Source organism: Lepidochelys kempii, chromosome 27 (assembly GCF_965140265.1).
Source record: "Lepidochelys kempii isolate rLepKem1 chromosome 27, rLepKem1.hap2, whole genome shotgun sequence".
NCBI lineage: Eukaryota > Metazoa > Chordata > Testudines > Cheloniidae > Lepidochelys > Lepidochelys kempii.
In genome coordinates, this window is record NC_133282.1 from 9,028,460 (window position 1) to 9,051,577 (window position 23,118).

Genomic DNA, 23,118 nt, shown 5'->3' on the forward strand with positions numbered 1-23,118 from the left:
AGCCACTGGAGGAGGATTTGATGCGCGCTTGGCCAGTGGGTTGCAAACTACTGCTAGCCTACAGGAGAACAGTGGCGAGCAGGAGTCCAGACTCTGGGTGGGGAGTATGGCCTAATGGTTGGTGCCGATTAGTGACAGACTAACCAAAGCCTGTTGGCTTTGAAAGCCTCGGGACTGAGTGGATTAGCTGCAGAGCTGCCGCATGAGAGGTCTGGGTGCTATCCACAGCTCTCAGTTGGGGTCTGAGGCCTGGGTCAGTAGAAGGGTTGGGAGCAGCACAGAAACAGAACCAGCAGCCAGGCGAGGTGAGAATTAAGCGCCTTGGCTTCTGGCTCTGAGCTCTGTTGTCCCCTGGGCTACGAGGTGTTTGGGGAGGAGCTTGTGCCTGACAGCCAAACGCAGGGCACATCCTGCAAAATCCAGTAGGCTTAGGAGATGTGACACCCCATCCCCTGCTGTTACAGCCCTGAGCTCCGAACCTGCAGCTCTGTCCATAAACCCCAATCTGCTTGCTAGTCCGCTCCCGATCCAGTCAGGAGGGACCAATTGTGCCAGCTTCGAAGGGAATGTAATGCTATGTGTTAGGGGGCTTATTCCTTCACCCGCTTCCTTCCCTGGTCCTTCTCGCATGAACAGAGAGCATCAATACCCGAAGTCCAAAGGTGCAAACAATTTGATGTTTATTGGGGTGAACTTCCAGCAAGCATGAGTCCAGTTTCCTTCCTTAGTGTCCCCCTTCCCAGCTCTGACACCACAGAGCCTTACACCTGTGTCCTTGTTCCCATTCCTGCCCTTAGCCAAACATGATACCAATTTCCTTACCCCCATTCCCTGTTCACATCTCCCCCTTTAGCAAAACATGATTCCAATTTCCTTACCCACATTCCCTGTTCACATCTCCCCCTTTAGCAAAACATGATTCCAATTTCCTTACCCACATTCCCTGTTCCCATCTCCCCCACCCACACACCCCCCTTCCTGATTGACTGCAGACTAGATAGTAAAACTTGAGTTCTGCTTAGCTATACCTTAACCAATCATTTTCCTGAAATTTAACTAACCAATCCTAACATATTGTAACATGATTATGTAACCAATTATATCCCACCACCTTAATTAGTTTACACCCAGCAAAATTAACTATACAGCAGACAGAAACAATCACAGAACCAGACAGAGATTATACAGACAAACAATAGCAAAGTGGGAACTATAATGACAAAACAATACAGAAGTGAGGATTTCACAGCCCAGCTATTGATAAGTGAGTTCTTGCCAGGCAGGATGCTATCAAACTAAGTTTCCTTTTACATTTTCTAGGCACTTCCCTTTCTCTGGAGGTGATAGGCACTATCAGGACAGGATTGTATCCTAACAGCCCAATAGCACCTTATTTCAATGTGACTAGTTTGGAATGTGAGGATGTGACCGGTCGCTTCCCAGCTTATGGCTGCCTGTTAAAGGCCTTAATCTAAGAACAGGGCCTCAGACTGTCACAGTAAGAGAAGGACCTTACATTGGCAGACAGTGATTTTGATTCTTTCTTTTATACCCCTAACTAGCCAAGTGATAAGAATACACCTAAATTCTTCGAATACAGGCCTTTACCGACAGGCCTGAATATCTATATCCTAACACTATGGACAGATGCCTGCTAGGAAATGGAATGAAACACCAACCTCATTTCCCGTGGGCGTGAAATCAGGACCCAGCGCAGGTGTCCAGCAGCAGAAGGCGAGTGCTATGGGAAAAGGCTCTGCAAGGCTTTCGGCAGTGGTTCTCTGGGCACTAGATTTTATTTTTTCTGGAGTCCTTTCAGGATTGTTCCGTGGCGCGCGGGGTGAGGCGTGGGAGACGTGTGAACACTGGCGACTTTCCACCGTTTGTCTCTTGCAGATCAACTTCATCTTCTTATTCAACATCGTCCGAATCCTCATGACTAAGCTCCGAGCCTCGACCACCTCGGAGACCATGCAGTACAGGTAGCAGCATGCCCGCCAGAATGCCACTGGCGGGACGCACTGCAGAGGGACAGATTGGCTGAGGGGGGCCCCAATTCACTTCTTTCCTGGCGTTTAAATAAAGTAACATGGAGAGCTGCCCTGACTAGCCACTGGCTGCCCAAGGCCTCTCTGGGCCTCTCAAAAGCTGGGCAGGAGTCATGGCATGGGAATGCCCTGGCCTTGCCTCCCTGGTCTACCTTTGCCACGGGCTGCTCCTTGTACTGGGGCCCTGGACACTGGCTCCCTGAGTTCATTAATCTAATAACTCCGGCTCCAATGCCTGCACCCCTTAGTACCTCCTGCCCCACAACCCCCTGCGCCAGCCCTGATCCCCCTCCCACCCTCCTAACCCCTTGGTCCCAGCTCGGAGCACCCTCCTACACCCCAAATCGTAGAATATCAGGGTTGGAAGGGACCTCAGGAGGTCAGCTAGTCCAACCCCTGCTCAAAGCAGGACCAATCCCCAATTTTTGCCCCAGATCCCTAAATGGCCCCTTCAAGGATTGAATTTACAACCCTGGGTTTAGCAGGCCAATGCTCAAACCACTGAGCTATCCCTGCCCTCCTCGCTATCCATCCCTCCCCCCCATCTCCAAATCCCTTCATCCCCAGCCCCACCCCAAAAGTCTGCACCCCCAGCCAGAGCCCTCCCACACCCCAACCCCCTGCCCCAGCACGGAGCCCCCTCCTGCCCTCTGAACCCCTTTTCCCAGCCCAGAGCACCCTCCTACACCCCAAATCCCTCATCCCCAGCCCCACCCCAGAGCCTGCACCCCCAGCCAGAGCCCTCCAATACCCCTGCCCCAGCCTAGATCCCCGTCCCACACCCTGAACCCCTCATTTCTGGCCCCATCACAGAACCCGCACTCCCAGCCCAGAGCCCATACCCCCTTCCACACCCCAACCCTCTGCCTCAGCCCAGAGCCCTCTCCCATACTCTGAACACCTCGACTCCACCCCCCATCCCGGAGCCCCCTTCTTCACCCCAAACCCTTCATCCCTGGCCCCACCCCAGAGCCCACACCCCAAGCCAGAGCCCTCTCCCGCCCTGTGCCCCAACCCCATGAACCAGCCTGGTGAAAATAAGCAAGTGAGTGAAGGTGGAGAGAGTGAGCAATGGGGGGGAGGCGGGGGTGGAGTGAGCGGGGGAGCCTTGGAGAAGGGGTGGGGAAGGGGCGGGGCAAGAGGCAGGGCAAGAGTGTTTGGTTTTGTGTGAATAGAACGTTGGAAACCCTATTTAAAGATCCTTGCTCCTGGCTATAAGAGCGCTCTGGTTTTGCCTGCTGTTCCTGGCCAAACGTTCCCCATTCCTCCCACGTACTCTGCTACTCCCCACCCCAGAGGTGGCTGCATTTCGGCAGCACTGTCTCTGAAGCCGCCTGGAACTCTCATTAATGAATGATCTCCTTTGGTTCCTGCAGGTGCATTGTGGCCCCAAGGGGGGCTGGCAACTTTCACACTGAAGGGGACTCAGGCAAAAAGGACAGTGCAACGGGTCATGGGGTGTGAAGCTTTCAGAGGCTGGGGTCTACCTTCGAAAAGCACAGCCCCCATTAACCCTAATCACCCTAATCACTCAAGGCTTTTGAAAAGGCAGCCAGAGAGCCCAGGCCAGAGACCTGGAGCTGCTAGGTCCTCCACTAAAGGGAGCAATTAGCAGCTGAGTAACGGCCTTTGCAGAAGCCTCCCGCCATGGGAGCAAACCTTCTGCTCCCCAAAGCTGGCCCTCCCAATCCCGGCACGGAGGTGAGAATTAAATTGCCACTTGGGAGCAAAGCAAAGGACTAATGAGGAGGAATTAATCGATGCAGCTCAAACACCTGCCCGCCAGAGCTTTTGCCGGCACATGGCACAGAAAATTTAACCCTCCCTCTGCTGAGCAGCACTTTCCAAAAAGAGACAATCACCAAGTCCTAAAATTCCAGGGGTCTTGCAGGGATGCTGGTCCAGATTTTTAAAAATATTTAGTGGGCTCATTCCCATGGGACTGCCTCTATTACAGGAGCTCAACGTTATTGGGGGATGCTTCCCCTGCAGGAGAGGAGCCAGATTGTACCTAGCACATGGTTGAGATGAGGATGGATTTGTACTTATCTAGACAGCTTCTGAGGCTTAGGGACAGCCAGAGCACAAGGTTGTGTCCGTGCCCATCCTGGCTAATAGCCACTGATGGACCTATCCTCCGTGAACTGAGTTAGTTCTTTTTTGAACCCTATTATACTTTTGGCCTTCACAACGTCCCCTAGCAATGAGTTCCACAGGTTGACAGTGTGTTGTGTGAAGAAATACTTCCTTATGTTTGTTTTAAACCTGCTGCCTATTAATTTCATTGGAGTGACCCACGGTTCTTGTGTGGAGGGGTAACTAACACTTCCTTATTCACTTTCGACACACCAGTCATGATTTTATAGACCTCTATCATATCCCCCACTTAGGCTTCTCTTTTCCAAGCTGAACAGTCCCAGTCTTTTTAATCTCTTCCCATATGGAAGTTGTTCCACCCCCTCATCATTTTAGTTCCAGGTCCAGGTACACTATATCGATTGGATCACCCTTCACCATGTGTTTGCTGAGCCCCTCAAAGAATTCTAATAGATTAGTGAGGCATGATTTCCCTTTACAAAAGCTGTGTTGACTCTTCCCCTGCGTATAGTTTTTATCTATGTGTCTGATAATTCTGTTCTTTACTATAGTTTTAACCAACTTGCCTAGTACTGAAGTCAGGCTTAGCGGCCTGTAAGTGCCAGGATCACCTCTGGAGCCTTTTTAAAAAATCAGTGTTACATTAGCTGTCCTCCCGTCACCTGGTACAGAGGCTGATTGAAGTGATAGGCTACATACCAGAATTAGTAGTTCTTCAGTTTCACATTTGAGGTCCTTCAGAACTCTTGGGTGAATCCCATCTGGTCCTGGTGACTTATGATGGTTTAATTTATCAATTTGTTCCAAAACCTCCTCCTATTGATACCTCAATCTGGGACAGTTCCTCAGATTTGTCACCTGAAAATAATGGCTCAGGTGTGGGAATCTTCCTTGCATCCTCTGCAGCGAAGACCAATGCAAAGAATTCATTTAGCTTCTCACAATAACCTTGTCTTCCTTGAGTGCTCCTTTAGCACCTCAATCATCCAGTGACCCCACAGATTGTTTAGCAGGCTTCCTACTTCTGATGTACTTAATTTTATTTTTGCTGTTAGTTTTTGTGTCTTTTGCTACTTGCTCTTCAAATTCTTTTTTGTCTAATTATACTTGACCTGCCTAATTATACTTTCCTTCTTGACATACCAGAATTTATGGACCTTTCTATTTGCCTCTGTAGGATTTGACTTCCAGTTTTTAAAGGATGCCTTTTTGCCTCTAACTGCCTCTTTTACTCATTTTTTAATGATGGTGGCATTTTTTGGTCCTCTTTTTTTTTTTAATTTGGGCTACACATTTAATTTGAGCCTCTGTTACGATGTTTTTAAGAGTTTCTATGCAGTTTGCAGGCATGTCACTCTTGTGACTGTTTCTTTTAATTGCTGTTTAACTGGCTTCCTCATTTTTATGTAGTTCCCCTTTTGAAGTTAAATGCTACTGTGGTGAGCTTCTTTGACTTTTTCTTCCCAACGAGGATGTTAAATTAATTGCAGGATGGCGCTATTACCAGCAGTTCAGCTATCTTCACCTCCTGGACCTGACCCTGTGCACCACTTAGGACTGAATCAAGAACTGCCTCTCCCCTTGTGGGCTCCAGGACTAGCTGCTCCAAGAAGCAGTCTAGAAAGTTTGGTGTCTAGAAAATGTATCTCTGCATCCCGTCCTGAGGTGACACATACCCAGTCACTATGGGACTACCTGAAATCCCCCATTATTATTGGCAAAAAGAAAAGGATAACTTGTGGCACCTTAGAGACTAACCAATTTATTTGAGCAGTGAGCTGTAGCTCACGAAAGCTTATGCTCAAATAAATTGGTTAGTCTCTAAGGTGCCACAAATCCTCCTTTTCTTTTTGCGAATACAGACTAACATGGCTGCTACTCTGAAACCTGTCATTATTATTGGGTTTTCTGTTTGTTTATCCTCCCTATTCTTCCTGTCACCAGACTGGTCAGGTGGTCGGTAGTGTATTCCTACTGCTGTACTCATATTATTCAAGCATGAAACTTCTATCCAGAGAGATTCTATGGGACAGTTTGATTCATTTAAGATGTTTCCAATATTTGATTCTGTGCTTTCTTTCACATAGAATCATAGAATATCAGGGTTGGAAGGGACCCCAGAAGGTCATCTAGTCCAACCCCCTGCTCGAAGCAGGACCAATTCCCAGTTAAATCATCCCAGCCAGGGCTTTGTCAAGCCTGACCTTAAAAACCTCTAAGGAAGGAGATTCTACCACCTCCCTAGGTAACGCATTCCAGTGTTTCACCACCCTCTTAGTGAAAAAGTTTTTCCTAATATCCAACCTAAACCTCCCCCACTGCAACTTGAGACCATTACTCCTCGTTCTGTCATCTGCTACCATTGAGAACAGTCTAGAGCCATCCTCTTTGGAACCCCCTTTCAGGTAGTTGAAAGCAGCTATCAAATCCCCCCTCATTCTTCTCTTCTGCAGGCTAAACAATCCCAGCTCCCAGCCACATACAGTGCCACTCCCCCACCAGCGCAACCTACTCTGTCATGCCTAGACATTTTGTACCCCAGTATTACTGCATCTCATCGATTATCATTGTTCCAGCAAGCTTCTGTGGCTTCCCCACTCCCCTGCTCACAATAATCTGATTGCCGTACCTTTGTCCAGTAAGAGAAATTGATCCCAGCCTCCCTGCTCAGATCTGCCTGGGGTAGTGGCAGGGGGAGGAATCAGCTGCTGTGCTGATGTGGTTCAACCCTGTGTTCATTCCTCAGGAAAGCAGTGAAGGCCACGCTAGTCCTGCTGCCGTTGCTGGGCATCACCTACATGCTGTTCTTTGTGAATCCAGGGGAAGATGAGATCTCCCGGGTCGTTTTCATCTACTTCAACTCCTTCCTGGAATCTTTCCAGGTATGCGCCCTGGCGGTATGCGCCCAGCGTCATCCCCTCCTGGCCAGAACCCTGCATGCACCGGCAGGCCCTGCTTTACCAGCCCATGCCCCTGGCCAGAACCATAGCCAGGAAATATGTCACCCAGCTGGAAAATGTACCTGAAGCTGCATCAGACGCACATCCTGGGGATGCTGAGCTCGCCCGGCCGTATCGAGACCGGTGGCCACCCTCACTGACGTCACTGCTGGGTTCTAAACCAAACCCTGTGAAATGGCAAGATTTTACCCAGGCTGGCCCCACAACCCAACAAACCGGAGATTGACTTAAAAATCACGAGATCAAAGATATGAATTGAGGGGGAGTCTATTTCTTTGCCTTCTGATTTCTGGGCCTGTCAGTCACACCCCGGTCACATTTCCAGCTTTTCTCTGCAACCACAAGGGCTAGAAACTTCCTGTTTTGTTTAATGGCAGCCAAGATTCTTACTCCATCACTTGACTCCAGGAGCTCGGGCTTTAAGTAAAGCACCTGTGACAAGAATGGACATGTCTGATCAATGCAACGCAGGTGGCTGTCAGCCCCAGAGTAGCCTGTGGGCCCTGGTCCCTGCTTAATACAGTTCATAATTACTGTGTTTCTTTCTTCCAGGGCTTCTTTGTCTCCGTCTTCTACTGCTTCCTGAACAGCGAGGTGAGCATTTCCTTGTGAGGTGAGGGGATGGAGGGGGATCTCTCATCTGTACAGCTTCCACATGGCAGTTCCCGCTGTACCTGACAAATGAAACAGCCCTGCCTGCCCAATCTAATGACTGTATTAATGGATGGGGAGATGGGCCCAGGGCTGGTCACCCTGGGAGACCTGGGCTTTCCTGACACTTGGAGCCATAATGAAACAAGTGTGGTGGATTTAACCTGGTCCCCAGTATTTCTGTGTCCAAATCGGCTGGCAGGGGTAGTAAAGACCAGGGACTAAGGTGCATCGGCAGAGCTGGGTGTGGTTCCAAGACTGGAAGGGCAGGAGTCAACTCATCAGTGGGAGCCACCTTCTCCCAGCAATGTCAGATCTGTTCCCGCAGAGCTTGTAATCGGCACTACTCAAAAATACGCCAGCTCCCTGCCCTGCATTTCAGCAACAAACTGAGCACTGCATCCTCTGGAAGGCCAAGAGACGGTCACAGCTGTGTGCAGTTGCTACATTCCCTGCCTGTGCAGAACAGATTCTGGGTTTGTTGCCCTCCTTGGGATTAATTTCTAAGGTACGAAACTGTGTCAGCAGGAGACACACACACACACACACACACACCCTCCTAATATCACTTCTGGGGAAAGTGGGTCAAAAAATGGCAAGTATTCATCATGGGAAAACCTCAGGCTTGAATCATTTTCATCAGAATTTCCCATTAAAATTTCTTGGGTTCGGGGGTTTTTTCAACAAAAAAGAAAAACTGGAAACAAACATTTTCAGTGTCTTGAAAACATTTATGGGGGTGGAGAAGTTGGGGGGGGTTGGTTAAAAGGGTCAGATTTTGCAAATCAAAAACCAAACATTTTCCTGAAAACTGAACATTTTCCCCAAAGGCTTTTACTGTGAAATCATAGAATCATAGAACATCAGGGTTGGAAGGGATCTCAGGAGGTCATCTAGTCCAACTCCCTGCTCAAAAGCAGGACCAATCCCCAATTAAATCATCCCAGCCAGGGCTTTGTCAAGCCTGACCTTAAAAACTTCTAAGGAAGGAGATTCTACCACCTCCCTAGGTAACGCATTCCAGTGTTTCACCACCCTCCTAGTGAAAAAGTTTTTCCTAATATCCAACCTAGACCTCCCCCACTGCAACTTGAGACCATTATTCCTTGTCCTGTCCTCTTCTACCACTGAGAATAGTCTAGAACCATCCCCTCTGGAACCACCTCTCAGGTAGTTGAAAGCAGCTATCAAATCCCCCCTCATTCTTCTCTTCTGCAGACTAAACAAGCCCAGTTCCCTCAGCCTCTCCTCATAACTCATGTGTTCCACACCCCTAATCATTTTTGTTGCCCTTCGCTGGACTCTTTCCAATTTATCCACATCCTTCTTGTAGTGTGGGGCCCAAAACTGGACACAGTACTCCAGATGAGGCCTCACCAATGTCGAATAGAGGGGGACGATCACATCCCTCGATCTGCTCGCTATGCCCCTACTTATACATCCCAAAATGCCATTGGCCTTCTTGGCAACAAGGGCACACTGCTGACTCATATCCAGCTTCTCGTCCACTGTCACCCCTAGGTCCTTTTCCACAGAACTGCTGCCGAGCCATTCGGTCCCTAGTCTGTAGCTGTGCATTGGGTTCTTCCGTCCTAAGTGCAGGACCCTGCACTTATCCTTATTGAACCTCATCAGATTTCTTTTGGCCCAATCCTCCAATTTGTCTAGGTCCCTCTGTATCCTATCCCTGCCTTCCAGCGTATCTACCATTCCTCCCAGTTTAGTATCATCCGCAAATTTGCTGAGAGTGCAATCCACACCATCCTCCAGATCATTTATGAAGATATTGAACAAAACCGGCCCCAGGACCGACCCCTGGGGCACTCCACTTGACACCGGCTGCCAACTAGACATGGAGCCATTGATCACTACCCGTTGAGCCCAACAATCTAGCCAACTTTCTCCCACCTTATAGTGCATTCATCCAGCCCGTACTTCTTTAACTTGCTGACAAGAATACCGTGGGAGACCGTGTCAAAAGCTTTGCTAAAGTCAAGAAACAATACATCCACCGCTTTCCCTTCATCCACAGAACCAGTAATCTCATCATAGAAAGTGATTAGATTAGTCAGGCATGACCTTCCCTTGGTGAATCCATGCTGACTGTTCCTGATCACTTTCCTCTCATGTAAGTGTTTCAGGATTGATTCTTTGAGGACCTGCTCCATGATTTTTCCAGGAACTGAGGTGAGACTGACTGGCCTGTAGTTCCCAGGATCCTCCTTCTTCCCTTTTTTAAAGATTGGCACGACATTAGCCTTTCTCCAGTCATCCGGGACTTCCCCCGTTCGCCACGAGTTTTCAAAGATAATGGCCAATGGCTCTGCAATCACAGCCGCCAGTTCCTTTAGCACTCTCGGATGCAACGCGTCCGGCCCCATGGACTTGTGCACGTCCAGCTTTTCTAAATAGTCCCTAACCACCTCTTTCTCTACAGAGGGCTGGCCATCTATTCCCCATGTTGTGATGCCCAGCGCAGCAGTCTGGGAGCTGACCTTGTTAGTGAAGACAGAGGCAAAAAAAGCATTGAGTACATTAGCTTTTTCCACATCCTCTGTCACTAGGTTGCCTCCCTCATTCATTAAGGGGCCCACACTTTCCTTGGCTTTCTTCTTGTTGCCAACATACCTGAAGAAACCCTTCTTGTTACTCTTAACATCTCTCGCTAGCTGCAGCTCCAGGTGCGATTTGGCCCTCCTGATTTCATTCCTACATGCCCGAGCAATATTTTTATACTCTTCCCTCATCATATGCCCAACCTTCCACTTCTTGTAAGCTTCTTTTTTATGTTTAAGATCCGCTAGGATTTCACCGTTAAGCCAAGCTGGTCGCCTGCCATATTTACTATTCTTTCGACACATCGGGATGGTTTGTCCCTGTAACCTCAACAGGGATTCTTTGAAATACAGCCAGCTCTCCTGGACTCCTTTCCCTTTCATTTAGTCCCCCAGGGGATCCTACCCAGCTGTTCCCTGAGGGAGTCGAAGTCTGCTTTCCTGAAGTCCAGGGTCCATATGCTGCTGCTTACCTTTCTTCCCTGTGTCAGGATCCTGAACTCAACCAACTCATGGTCACTGCCTCCCAGATTCCCATCCACTTTTGCTTCCCCTACTAATTCTTCCCCGTTTGCGAGCAGCAGGTCAAGAAAAGCTCCCCCCCAGTTGGCTCCTCTAGCACTTGCACCAGGAAATTGTCCCCTACACTTTCCAAAAACTTCCTGGATTGTCTATGCATCGCTGTATTGCTCTCCCAGCAGATATCAGGAAAATTAAAGTCACCCATGAGAACCAGGGCGTGCGAGCTGCCGGAAGAAAGCCTCATCCACCTCATCCCCCTGGTCCGGTGGTCTATAGCAGACTCCCACCACTACATCACTCTTGTTGCTCACACTTCTAAACTTAATTCAGAGACACTCAGGGTTTTCTGCAGTTTCATACCGGAGCTCTGAGCAGTCATACTGCTCCCTTACATACAGTGCAACTCCCCCACCTTTTCTGCCCTGCCTGTCCTTCCTGAACAGTTTATAACCATCCATGACAGTACTCCAGTCATGTGAGTTATCCCACCAAGTCTCTGTTATTCCAATCACGTCACCAAAATGATTCGGTCTTGGGAAATTACAGCCGGAACAAAACTTTCCATATGAATTTTCGGTTTGGCCCCATTTTTCATTCAACATCCTTTTCGATGAGGACATTTCAGCCAGCTCTGCTCCTGTGACCAGAGAAAGGGTGCTGCTGGGCTGACCGAAGGAGCGTGAGGCTATTTTGATGCAGTGCATGGCAAAACTTCCGCAACAAGACCCCAGTCCAATTTGTCCATTAGTTAGTGTCCCTGTAAACCCTTTCCTAAGAAGAGCAGAGTTTGCCAGGGCAGCACACCAGTGTCGGTTGCACCATCTGTTTGAATACAGGGATCATTTCACCAAACCTACTGCATTGTGACCCAAGAGAAACGGAACATGTATAGCCAAACAAAAGCCCCTCTCTGGGTTGATCGGTTGTGTTTCCGTGTTTCACACAGAATCAGAGGACTGGAAGGGACCTCAAGAGGTCATCTAGTCCAGTCCCCTGCATTCCGGGCAGGGCTAAGTATTATGCCTCCCTGTAATTGCTTTCACACCTTTGCTAGCTGTAAGAATGGATGGCTGGGTACAGGACAGAAACAGCAGATCCCGCGGGACGGGGAACATAAAAAGCCTTTTCCGACGCTGAAGGAAAACACAGCATCTCTTTTCTGTATCCGTCCATAGCCTTCCCTTGGGGAGAGACAGCTCCCAAGCCAGCAATTCTGTGAGCTAACAGTCTGGTGTTTGCTAAAGAACTCACCCACCAGGGCTGCTTTCTGTCTTGGGATCTTTGTGGATGGATTTTTTTTATTATGATTATTTTTAAAAACTTTCTTTTTAAAACTGTTTCCCACCTTCTGCAAAGCAGCAAAATAATCTAGTTAATAATTCAAGGATGAGATTGGCTTTGCCCTCCCCGTCACCAAGGCGTGAGGTTTTGTTCAGTCACTGAGGCTGAGTGATGTTCTGAGCCCCTTCATGGCTTATGCTTTGATAACAGGCAGTTTGCTGTGGTCAGTCAGGCTAAAACTGACCAAGGAGCAACCAGGGGAGCAAATCATTGTTCATTCCCTCTGAAACACCTGGCATTGGCCACTGTGGGAAGACAGGAGACGGGGCTAGATGGACCTTTGGTCTGACTCAGTATGGCCATTCTTATGTTCTGAATAGGCCCAGATCCCCAAAGGTGTTTAGGCTCCTAACTTCCAGAGGAAGTACTTGAGGATTTGGGCCATAATGCTGGGCACTCAGAGAGAGCTCAGCTATTTACCAATTCATCCTCACAACACACTCGTGGAGAATTAGCGTGGCCCCTGTTCACAGAGAGGGCACTTGGCCCAGGCAGAGAAGTGACATGGCCAAGGGTTGTGCGGTGAGTCAGTGGCAGAGCTTGCAGTGCAACTGGAGTCCTGATGCCCACTTTCCTGCTGTAACCACTAGCCAGCACTTTCTCCCAGAGCCAGCAAGTCCCACTGCAAGTCCCTTCCTCTAATCACCTGACAGCATTCCTGCCCCAACAGCCACTCCCAACAGGGAAGGAACATTAGCTAGAAAGGGGCTGAAAAGATAAATGGGCTGGACTGGCTCCCGGGGAGCTTGAAACCCCGAGGGAAGATGTGGGATGGGATGAACTAGGAATCCAGGGGGCTTTGCAATGCATGGAGGGGAAGGGACAGACATCTTGGTGACAAGATGCATTGCTGCAAATTAGCCAGGGCAGCAGAGGAACTGAAAGTGGGACTTCCAAGAGGGCCTGTTGGGAAGCATCTCAGAATCCTTCCTGAGCCCAGCAGGGGGCAGCCAAGATGGAGACAAAGGAAAGCCGGGGCTCTTTTTTCCAGATTACCCATGGAGGGTTTTAATGCAGCGTGTTGGAGACCAGGGAGCCGATGTGTGATTCTGTTATTAGCTTCCCTGCAGGCTGACTTGTAAACCCCTTGGGGCAGAGCCATGACTCCTCTGTGTGCCCTGAGCCCTGTTGGCTTTCAGTGTGTGGTAAATAATACCAGCACCCCTCTGCGGAGAGGTTGCAGATATCAGGACCATGCAAGTCCGCTTCCTGTTAGAGGAGAAATCAGTAATGTGGAGGCTGGGGATATTGGTGTAATTTGTTTATTTACTGTATATTCACCAGTCCTGGAACAGAGGTGGGCACAGATAGCACACAGGCCATCTCCTTTTTCAGTACACTCAGCCCAAATCCCAATGCCAGCTCCCAACTCTATCCCTGGAACAGACTCTACTTACAGAGGTTAAGGCAGAGAGCAAACTCTCCTGCTACTTGCAACAGCTCCCCTCAAGGAAACCGCATCTGAAAACTAACAACACAGCATTTCTTCCAAGACTAAAAACTTCCTCACACACTAAGAAAAAGAATGTGTAGGTCTATATGTTGCACTGCCATCTGATAACAATGGCAGGGCTACATATAACAATAATATTATTTGAGATAACACTGATATTATTTGAGATGTGTGTTCCAAAGCATATGTTTCCTGTCTAAGTCATAAAGAAACACAAAGCCCAGAACAAGGGGAAGATGCTGCCAGATACTGAATTTGTAGCAGGTGGAGAGAGGCTATTTCTTTCCACATGGATCAGATAAAAAGCTCCTTTCTCTGACCTCCTGTTGCTGTGATCTTTGACCCTGAACTCCCCTTCCCCTATGTTGCAAATCTGCCTGGCATTTCCTTCTGCAGCCTCCCACATATGTTACAACTTCCCATCTGCCTCTTTCCTCCTTGGTTCCTACAAGTCTATTCCTCTGCAGCGGCTGCTGTCCAGCCACATCCGCAGCCTCCCCAATCACAGTTCTCCAGAGTCTAGCAAGTGCAGAATGCTGCCTCCCTCTTCAAAGAAGCATGGCCCCGTACACCCCACTCACCAGCACCGTTTAGACCCAGTTCAAAATCCACCCCACACTCTGCCTTTGACCTGTACTGCCCTCCCCACTCCCTTCCTTTAGCATTGGCGTCCTCTCTGCCCAACCCTATAGACACTGTGGGTGCAAGAGCCTTCTCTTCTGCAGCTCACACCATCAGCAGCAGCTTCCTTGTGTCTCTAAGTGCAGGACTGTGCACTTAGGACAGAAGAATCCCATGCACTACTACAGGCTGGGGACCGACTGGCTAAGTGGCAGTTCTGCAGAAAAGGACCTAGGGGTGACAGTGGCTGAGAAGCTGGATCTGAGTCAGCAATGTGCCCTTGTTGTCAAAAAGGCCAACGGCATATTGGGCTGTATTAGTAGGAGCATTGCCAGGAGGTCGAGGGAAGTGATTATTCCCCTCTATTCGGCACTGGTGAAGCCACATCTGTAGTATTGCGTCCAGTTTTGGGGCCCTCGCTACAGAAAAGATGTGGACAAATTGGAGAGAGTCCAGCGGAGGGCAGCAAAAATGATCATGGGGCTGGGGCACATGATTTACAAGGAGAGGCTGAGGGAACTGGGGTTATTTAGTCTGCAGAAGAGAAGAGTGAGGGGGGATTTGATAGCAGCCTTCAACTACCTGAAGGGGGGTTCCAAAGAGGATGGAGCTCGGCTGTTCTCAGTGGTGGCAGATGACAGAACGAGGAGTAATGGTCTCAAGTTGCAGTGGGGGAGGCTTAGGTTGGATATTAGGAAACACTATTTCACAAGGAGGGTGGTGAAGCTCTGGAATGGATTACCTAGGAAGGTGGTGGAATCTCCTTCCTTAGGGGTTTTTAAGGCCCAGCTTGACAAAGCCCTGACTGGGCTGATTTAGTTGGTGTTGGTCCTGCTTTGAGCAGGGGGTTGGACTAGATGACCTCCTGAGGTCTCTTCCAACCCTAATCTTCTATGATTCTATGATTCTCCATCTCATCACCATGCTGTCGGGGCCTCCCATAGGATTGCAGCAGGGCAAGCCGGGCTAGCAGCTGGCGCTTGCCCCAGTGAGCAAATAACAGGCAGCTTAGGACTGGACCTCGCTGGAGACAACCTGGGAATTTCAGAGCCCTCCAGAATTTCCGTGCTCGCCCAGGGCCATGAAGCGCTGAGATGCAGACACGCCCAGTAGCCATTACATAGACCAGGCTCCTCGATCCCATTCCTAGCTCCACTGTCAGACAGGACACGCTGCTGGACTGCACAGAGTGTGTGGCCTGGTTCTGCTGCAGAGCCCACAGCGCAGGCAAACAATGCGTTGAGACTGGATTGATTGCTGGGGGGGCTCCATGGGAAACAATCGTCCCCTGCACTAACTCGGGACACAGCTCGGAGCCAGGGGAATGGAAAGGGGGCAGAGCCAGCTACTCAGCAGCCCCAGCTGTCTGGGTGTTAGATATTTGGAAGGCTAATGACGGACACTAAGAAATCTGTTCCCACGCAGCTGTTTCATCCACCCTAGCACCCGTTGGTGGAATTCGCACCTTGCGGTCAATAAAACGTCCTTCAGCAGTAACTCCAGGAAGTATTCTTTGCATCATACGGGAGGTCAGACTAGATTAGCACAATGGGCCCTGCTGTCCTTGGAATCTGTGAATCTATGATATTTACCAGCCACCCAAGGCATCTGCACTGCTGTAAGTTTGAACTGACACAGATGCGGACCAGACAAGTAATAAAGAAACTCTGTGAGCCCATCGCTCGCTTACCCTCCATCACACACTAGGCAGCCTCAGGTTTATTAGACGCTAGCTCTTTTTTATAGCTGAAGTCCAGATTTATCTCCTCCTGCTCGCTCTTTCACATTCCTGGACCCGGGTTCATTTCTCTCCTTTCCTGTCAGACCTTTAAAGACAGGATTTATTGAGGTCGGTGTCCAACAATGGAGAGTGACTAGCCGGGAGTGGGAGTCGGGACTAGTGGGACCTATTCCTGGCTCTGGGAAGGAGGCTGCCTTGTCAGTTAGAGCAAAGGTTTTGGAATTAGAACTGCTGGGCTCAAATCTCCCATTGCAATGACCCAGTGGGGTGACCTTTTGCAAATGCCCTGTCCCTGCATCTGCCTCAACTCTCTCCCCGTCACACTGGGATAAGAATGTTTCACAGATTCATAGGCTCTGGGGGGATCAGAAGGCTCCACTCTGATCACCTAGTTTGACCTCCAGCATAAGGCAAGCCCCAGAACTCCAGGGTGACCTTGGGCAAGTCATGTCCCTGCTCTGTGCCTCAGTTTCCCCATCTACAAATACAGAATAATGCCAGGAACTGTTCCTTCCTGGGGAATTTGAGGGCTTAGTTCATTGATGTCTGTAACCTGCTTTCAGCCCCTTAGCTCTAAAGTGTATTGCAGTACTGTGCAACGGGAGAGGGAAATCTTGCCCTAGTTCTGCCGCAGGTCTCAGGAAAGCCCTCGCCAGCAGCATGGGTTGTAAATGCCCTGTGTCCTCTGCAATGTGTTGGCAGGTCCGCTCTGCTGTCCGGAAGCGATGGCACCGGTGGCAGGACAAGCACTCCATCCGCGCCCGCGTGGCCAGAGCCATGTCCATCCCCACGTCGCCAACGCGCGTCAGCTTCCACAGCATCAAGCAGTCAACGGCTGTCTGAGGGGAGGAAGCCGTCGCACGGGACGGGAGCCAAGGTTTGCAGCAGAGCCTCTGCTGCTTGTACTGCACACGGCGTGCGGGCCATGTACTTCCAGGATGGAACCCCAGCCCACGAGCCCAGCAGAGCCCGGGCAGGGACTGTCTGACACCAAAGAAACCCCTTGCCAGCGTCCACCCTGGGAGACCAGCTCTCAGAGCACCTCTTTCTTATTCTCCCAAGCCCTTGTGAGGCCAGAACCTCCCTTGCCCAGGACTGTGGGTCTGGGCAATATCTGGTGGCCCTGGCAAGGCCTACAGCAACTGAGGACAACGGTCCATTGAGGACTTCACATTATCCCAGGGTCGGCTGCGGGCAGAGCAATTCCCCGAGCAATGCCGGGTGTGCTGGAGATATGGCAGAGTCCAGCACCCGCCCCGATCCTGACCTAGCAGCCGGTGTAGTGGAAATCTTTGTTTGTCCGGTGAGAGCCCTGGTCCTGCTAGCACTGGTCACATGGATGGGATGTGGCCAGTCTGCATTTTTGCCTCTCTCCCCATTCCCATGCATGTCACTGCCCCTCTGGGGTATAAATTCCTCGCTCCGGTTCAGCGGCTGCACGGCAGGTCGCTTTGGAGTGACTGCCTTCAAGGGTGTCGTGAAAGCTCCGTTTGCGGCACATGGCGATGGCATCTCTGGAACAACCCTGTCAGAAGCCACTGCCACCACATGGCCTTGCTAACCCGTTCTGGGGGGGCAAGCCTGGGAAATCCGCTGCCAGGCTCCTGCTGCCAGTGCAGATGCCCTGAAGAACCTCTGCAAGCTGCGGTGATGGGGAGGGATGCCCTGATGTGCGTTAACCCAGAGGACAGACCAGCTGCTTGGGCCGTGAATGTAGTTTGCCTGGTGCCATTTCTGTGCTTTGCCTTATGCCTCCGTTTTATTACAACCCTGAGAGTATTCATCCCCCCACATCCACCCTGCCCCCCTGCTCCAAGCAGGATACCTGGCGAGGTCACGCGGCAGCCCCTGCCATGCAGTCTGCTGCAGAGCTGGGGTCGCCCTGCTGCCCCCTGCAACCCCAGCATGTGGCGCCTGGCGAGGCCCCGCGGCAGCCAGGCCTGCACGTCGCTGAGTGAATGCAGCATTTGTGAGAGTAGCCTGAGCCTGAGTCTTCACTGCGGCGTTCGCCCCAGTGACCGGCCCTCGCACTCGCTCCTCTGGCGTTAGCCCAGCTCGAGAGTGGGCATGCTAGCTGCGGACACGTTGTGGTAACGCTCGCAGGACCCCGCCAGGCCAGCCCACGCCAGCGGAAAGCCCCTCTGCACTCGCGCCAAGGTGGCAAGAGCCAGATCCTGTAGGGAACAGGGAGATCAGACACCAGGGGAGGGAGTGGGTCACTGGCACTCAGTAAATGAACACCAGGTGAGCAATGCCAGTGGAGATACGGCAAGTGGGGGGTGAGATGGTTCCTCCCAGAGCAGAGACCTGGCATGATAGGGCCCCGGGGTGGGTGTGAAGAAGAGGAAGGCAGCTCCCATTGAAACCCCAGGAAAACATTGAATGGGGGGGGGGTTGGCTTCTGCCCATGGCAAGACAAGGATTTGGAGGACACCTGGGTTCACACCCGGATCCTTGGGAAGAGGGCGTCAAAAGCTACACAAAAAATCTTTTAACTTCTCCCAAATACACATGCCCACATACACCCTACCCACACATGCACTCTCATATGCACACATACTCACATACATGCAACTCACACACACACACACACACACACACAGCACCTTGGTTTTATGCCTCATCAGACAACACAGCTTTGATGTACTTATTTCTAAGATAAGCAAAATTTGGCCCAACTCTGCTGCGTTGTCTACAGGCCGCAATTCCCGCAGGATCACTGTCGGGGTGCAGAAGGGGACATGGGGCTGAGCTGCCCCCTGGTCTCAAGCTGCTCCTCTGGGGCTTTCTTTCCAGAGGGTGTACAGCTGAGATGGAGAACTACAGAAAGCACTGAGGAGAGACCAGTAGGTCGTGGGTGGCGTGTTCTGAAACCTGCAGTTTTACAATCCAGCGACTTCTGCATATTTATGCATATTCATCCAGTATGCAAATGAGGATATTGGATCATTTGCATAAACCCTCCAGATTTCTGGATCTTCGGCCTTATATGGCTATACCCTCTGGTGGGTAGAACTGTGTGGCAAACATTCCCAGCTGCCCTGAACTGCTTTAGCTGAGAGCCAGGGAACAACTCGTTTGTGGGCAGGGTTTGCTTGTGCCTTCTCTACAGAAAGATTGCAGATGACTAACAAAGAAATGCAAATCCTGTTTTTCTCAGCCCGTAAACTCATGGCAGTGACAGTGGAATTTTTCGATGTTTTAATCTTTCGTATTTTAATTCCAAAAATGTCCATTTTTCTAACCTGCAAGTTTTCTCAGGAATGGCTGGGTTACGACTAATTCCTCAATTGTTGAAAAGCAAGTTTCAAAGTTCCAAAAAGGTCCCATTTTGACGTTTTCTAAATGGTTTTCCAAGTCAAAAGGACTTTTTGTTCAGAAATTAAAGCTAATTAGAGTGACAACATTTTTAAAAATATATGATTGAAATTGAAATAAATGTTTCAATCGGCCCAAAGTGAAATTTAGGAGAGGGAGGTTTGGTGGGGGAGGGACATGAAAATGTTCTAGATTTCCACTTTTCATCCCAACTTGGGATGGGAAAAATGTTCAAAATCTGAAAAATCCATTTCCCATCCAGCCCTACGTGACAAATCTGCACCCATCTCCTTGTACTGACCTTCCTCCGATGGTCCTTGCTCAGCGCTATTAAGTTCTACCAGGAGTGCCAGCATCTCCTCTGAAATACCCCTCTCATTCCATGGCCCTACCTCCAGCTATGGCCTTGGAGAGACTATATCCAGAGCCAGTGTCCACACTTCAGAAAGGATGTTCAACAACTGGGAAGGGTTTAGAAAAAAACTATAAGGTTTATTCAAGGTCCGCAAAACCTGCCTTCCAGTGACAATCTAATGGAGCTCCAGCGGCTTAGTTTATCTAAGATGATTAAGAGGCAATTTATTTGAGTAGGGTTCTATTTTTCAGGGTTTATTAATTTCATTGGGGAGGGGTATTTTTAGCCATTTTTGAGTTCTGTGTAGATGTCCAAAAACTGGGTTATTTCCAGGGCTTTCCCTTTGGATATTCACCTCATACAGTTTCAAACTGCACCATGTTCAAGTGCAGTAGGGAAACTAGTGCACACCAGCAAGGTCTACATGGACCAATTAATGCACAACACACTAGTGTGCTTTAGAAGTCATACTCCTGTAGTCTGCATTGGTGCTCCATGGAGACAAGCCCATAGAGATACAAGCCAGTGAGTGGAGACATCACCTCTGTAAACACACAGAGCTGGGAAAGGGGTGAAATCCACATGAATTGAGAAAACATTTCTGGTGTTTACTGGATAAACACTGGTTTGTTCTGGGGTTCTGTATCCGGGATGTTTTATCAGTGTTTACCAGTTAAAACCTAAAATCAGAAGCCCTCTCCATCCATACCTATGCCAAGAGAATATATCAGTCCTAGAGAGCTCTTTTAGGTAGCTGGCAGAGGCAGAATAAAACCCACCAGCTGGAAGCTGCAGCCAGGAAAGTTCAAAAGGGCAACCAGCAGCACCAAGGGGAATTAATTCTTGGAACAGATCAGCAAGGAGCCTGGCAAATTCATCATCACCGGGAGGCTTTAAATGGAGATCAGCCATCCTACTGTCAGAATCACAGGGTGATGTTTTCAAGACTGTGTTATACAGGAGGTAAGATGAGCTGATCATCAGAGTCCTTCAAGCCTTAAAATCTATGACATTACAAGGCCATGCCATTCAGAGAAGGACAACCAGAGGTTGGTAACCCAATGCTAACCAGGCAGCATGTCTCATTCCAGGAAGTAACACTCTGGGCAGGGGACAGAGTGACCCTGTACCGGGCTTGGTTCTCTCTGAGGTCCTGGCCAATTCCCCTGATGGCCATTTTTGTGCTTGTTTGAACTGCCCCATGCTCCATACACACACGTCACATTTGTGTCTGATGGTTCCACATGGCTGGTGAGCCAGCAGTTCTCACAGCAGAATATTTCCCGGATGGATGGGTGAAATTCTGACCCCCACTGAAGTCAATGGGTGTTTTGCTATTGACTGCACTGGGGCCAAGATTTCATCAGTGTTGCCACTATAGATGAACAAACAGTTCTAATAGGGGCAAGGATGACGCAATGGTTAAAGGGCAGGATGGTGTGATGGTTAAAGAACTGACCAGAATAGCTGTCTTCTGCTTTAGGAGATGCATCATTCCTGGGTACCCCAGGGTTTTAATCCCCACTCTGCCACTGACTTACTGTAGGACCTTGGTCAAGTCACTTCACCTTTATGTTTTATAGTTTTCTCCACTATAAATTGGAGCTAATGATACTTCCTCAAAAGGGAGTTTTGAGGCTTCACATTAATATGCATAAAACACTTTGTTATCCTGGAATGAAAGCTGCTAGAGGGGAGAAGGAGAAAACACACTACAAAAACCTCCATCCAACCTTCAGGATGTTCCCTGAACTGAACTCTACCCATGACCAGCTGTCACATGTCCAGAAATTGCTCCATGACCCACAGGTCATTGAAAGAGCCCTAAATCAATGCTGAGGGTCATAGTTACCACGTCCTAATTTGAAGACGTTGCTCTCTCATTGGGGTGATTCACTAACACATGGTGATGCAGCAATGTCATGGCATCCAAGTCATATCACTAACTGAAGACACAGAAGTTCATAGATACCAAGGCCAGAAGGGACTATTGTGATCATCTAGTCTGACCTCCTGTACAACACGGGCCTTAGAACTTCCCCAAAATAATTCCTAGGTGCTGCAGCATTGTGGAGAAATGAGTAGAGCTAGGCAGGACCTGGATTTTCCAGTTCAAAAGGAATTCCCCAATTTCTAAATTTGTTCCCTTCCAAACTTGGAACAAACAAAAAAATTGAATTTTCCTGCGAAAGGGAAATTCTGGGAGGAAAAATCACTTTGTGCCCACGGAAACGTTTCATGTTGGTAAAATTAAAACATTTCATTTCAATTTCAACCTTTGGAAACCCTTTCACTTTTTTTAAAAATACATTTCATGTCAAAAATCATTTCAAACTGAAAAATCACAGCAGTCCACACCAAAAATGTTGAGCTAGGATAATATCGAATCGCTTCGTTGCGGGAGGTTTTGCGAAACGTGCTGTTGTCAAATTGACACTTTTTCTCAGCATTTTGATATTGGCAAAAAATATTTCAATAAAAACTTGGAGCCCAGCTCCAGGAACGAGGCAGTGGCTCGGTACTTTGCCGATGGCATGTCAGAGCCAGGAATGGGACCCAGGAACTCCTTGTTTCCAGCCGGGTAGGATTCACTGCACTAGGGCTGCCGTGTAGAACACCTGATTCAAACAAAGCCCTTTACAATAGACAGAGTCAAACAATGCTCACCTGCTCCAGGGTGTGAAGGGATCTGACATGGAAAGTGAACTCCAAAAAGAATGAAACAAACGCAAGCAGAACCAGGAATGGCATTCATCAGATTTCAGTGAAACTGAAGCCAACGTGCGATGCCCAACTTGCTGTCAACCCTACGTCCTGCCAGCTCTCTGCCAGTGCAGTGTGGAATGGTGCCCCATGATTTCACAGCACCTTCATCATATTTTTGCCCTGTAGCCTAACACCTTGTCAAATAAACTAAACAATCATTGCCATCCCACAGGCTATAAAAACTGCTGCGTAAACAAACCATCACCTCCAGTGATTCCCACCCATCGGGATACACTTCAACACGGAAATCCATCAGCCCCGAGGGACCAGTGCGCTCCCTCCTTGGGTTCCCCTCTTGCAGGCCAATGCCCTTGGGTGCCCAGGAGAATGGATGCAGGATGATGCTAGTTTGGAAGACCTCAAGCTGGCTGACTGATCCCTTTCTCCCTCACCCTGTATCCAGCTCCCAGGAGAGCCAGCGCTCTGCGCATGCCAGTGGCCAATGTGGAGGGGTCAAACGACAACAAAATGCCCAATGTGGCCAATGTGGAGGAGCAAAACGACAACAAAAGCAGCACTGTGTGGGTGTCACTATTTACTTCATCCTCCTGTCTTACGATTGTTCAGATGTGCACAATTTGCTTTAAAAAAATCTGTGTGTTGCCTTGTGTACTCTCAACTCTGTTTAATTAAAATGGCTTTTAATTATTTCATGGGGACTTTGCGTTTGTCTCCCAGAGAAGGAAGGGT

The 23,118-nt window shown here is 49.3% G+C and overlaps 1 protein-coding gene across 2 annotated transcripts in view; it reads left to right on the forward strand.

Annotated features, from left to right (window-relative positions):
- LOC140903899 (corticotropin-releasing factor receptor 1) overlaps positions 1 to 23,062 on the forward strand; it is a 124,473-nt gene extending 101,411 nt beyond the window's left edge. For both annotated transcript variants that reach the window (XM_073325842.1, XM_073325843.1), the window contains 4 exons: positions 1,897 to 1,982; positions 6,892 to 7,027; positions 7,658 to 7,699; positions 16,692 to 23,062. In XM_073325842.1, the coding sequence (XP_073181943.1) occupies positions 1,897 to 1,982; positions 6,892 to 7,027; positions 7,658 to 7,699; positions 16,692 to 16,832 (405 nt within the window). In that variant the 3' untranslated portion in view covers positions 16,833 to 23,062. The remainder of the gene's footprint in view (positions 1 to 1,896; positions 1,983 to 6,891; positions 7,028 to 7,657; positions 7,700 to 16,691) is intronic.
- Positions 23,063 to 23,118: the final 56 nt, after the last annotated feature.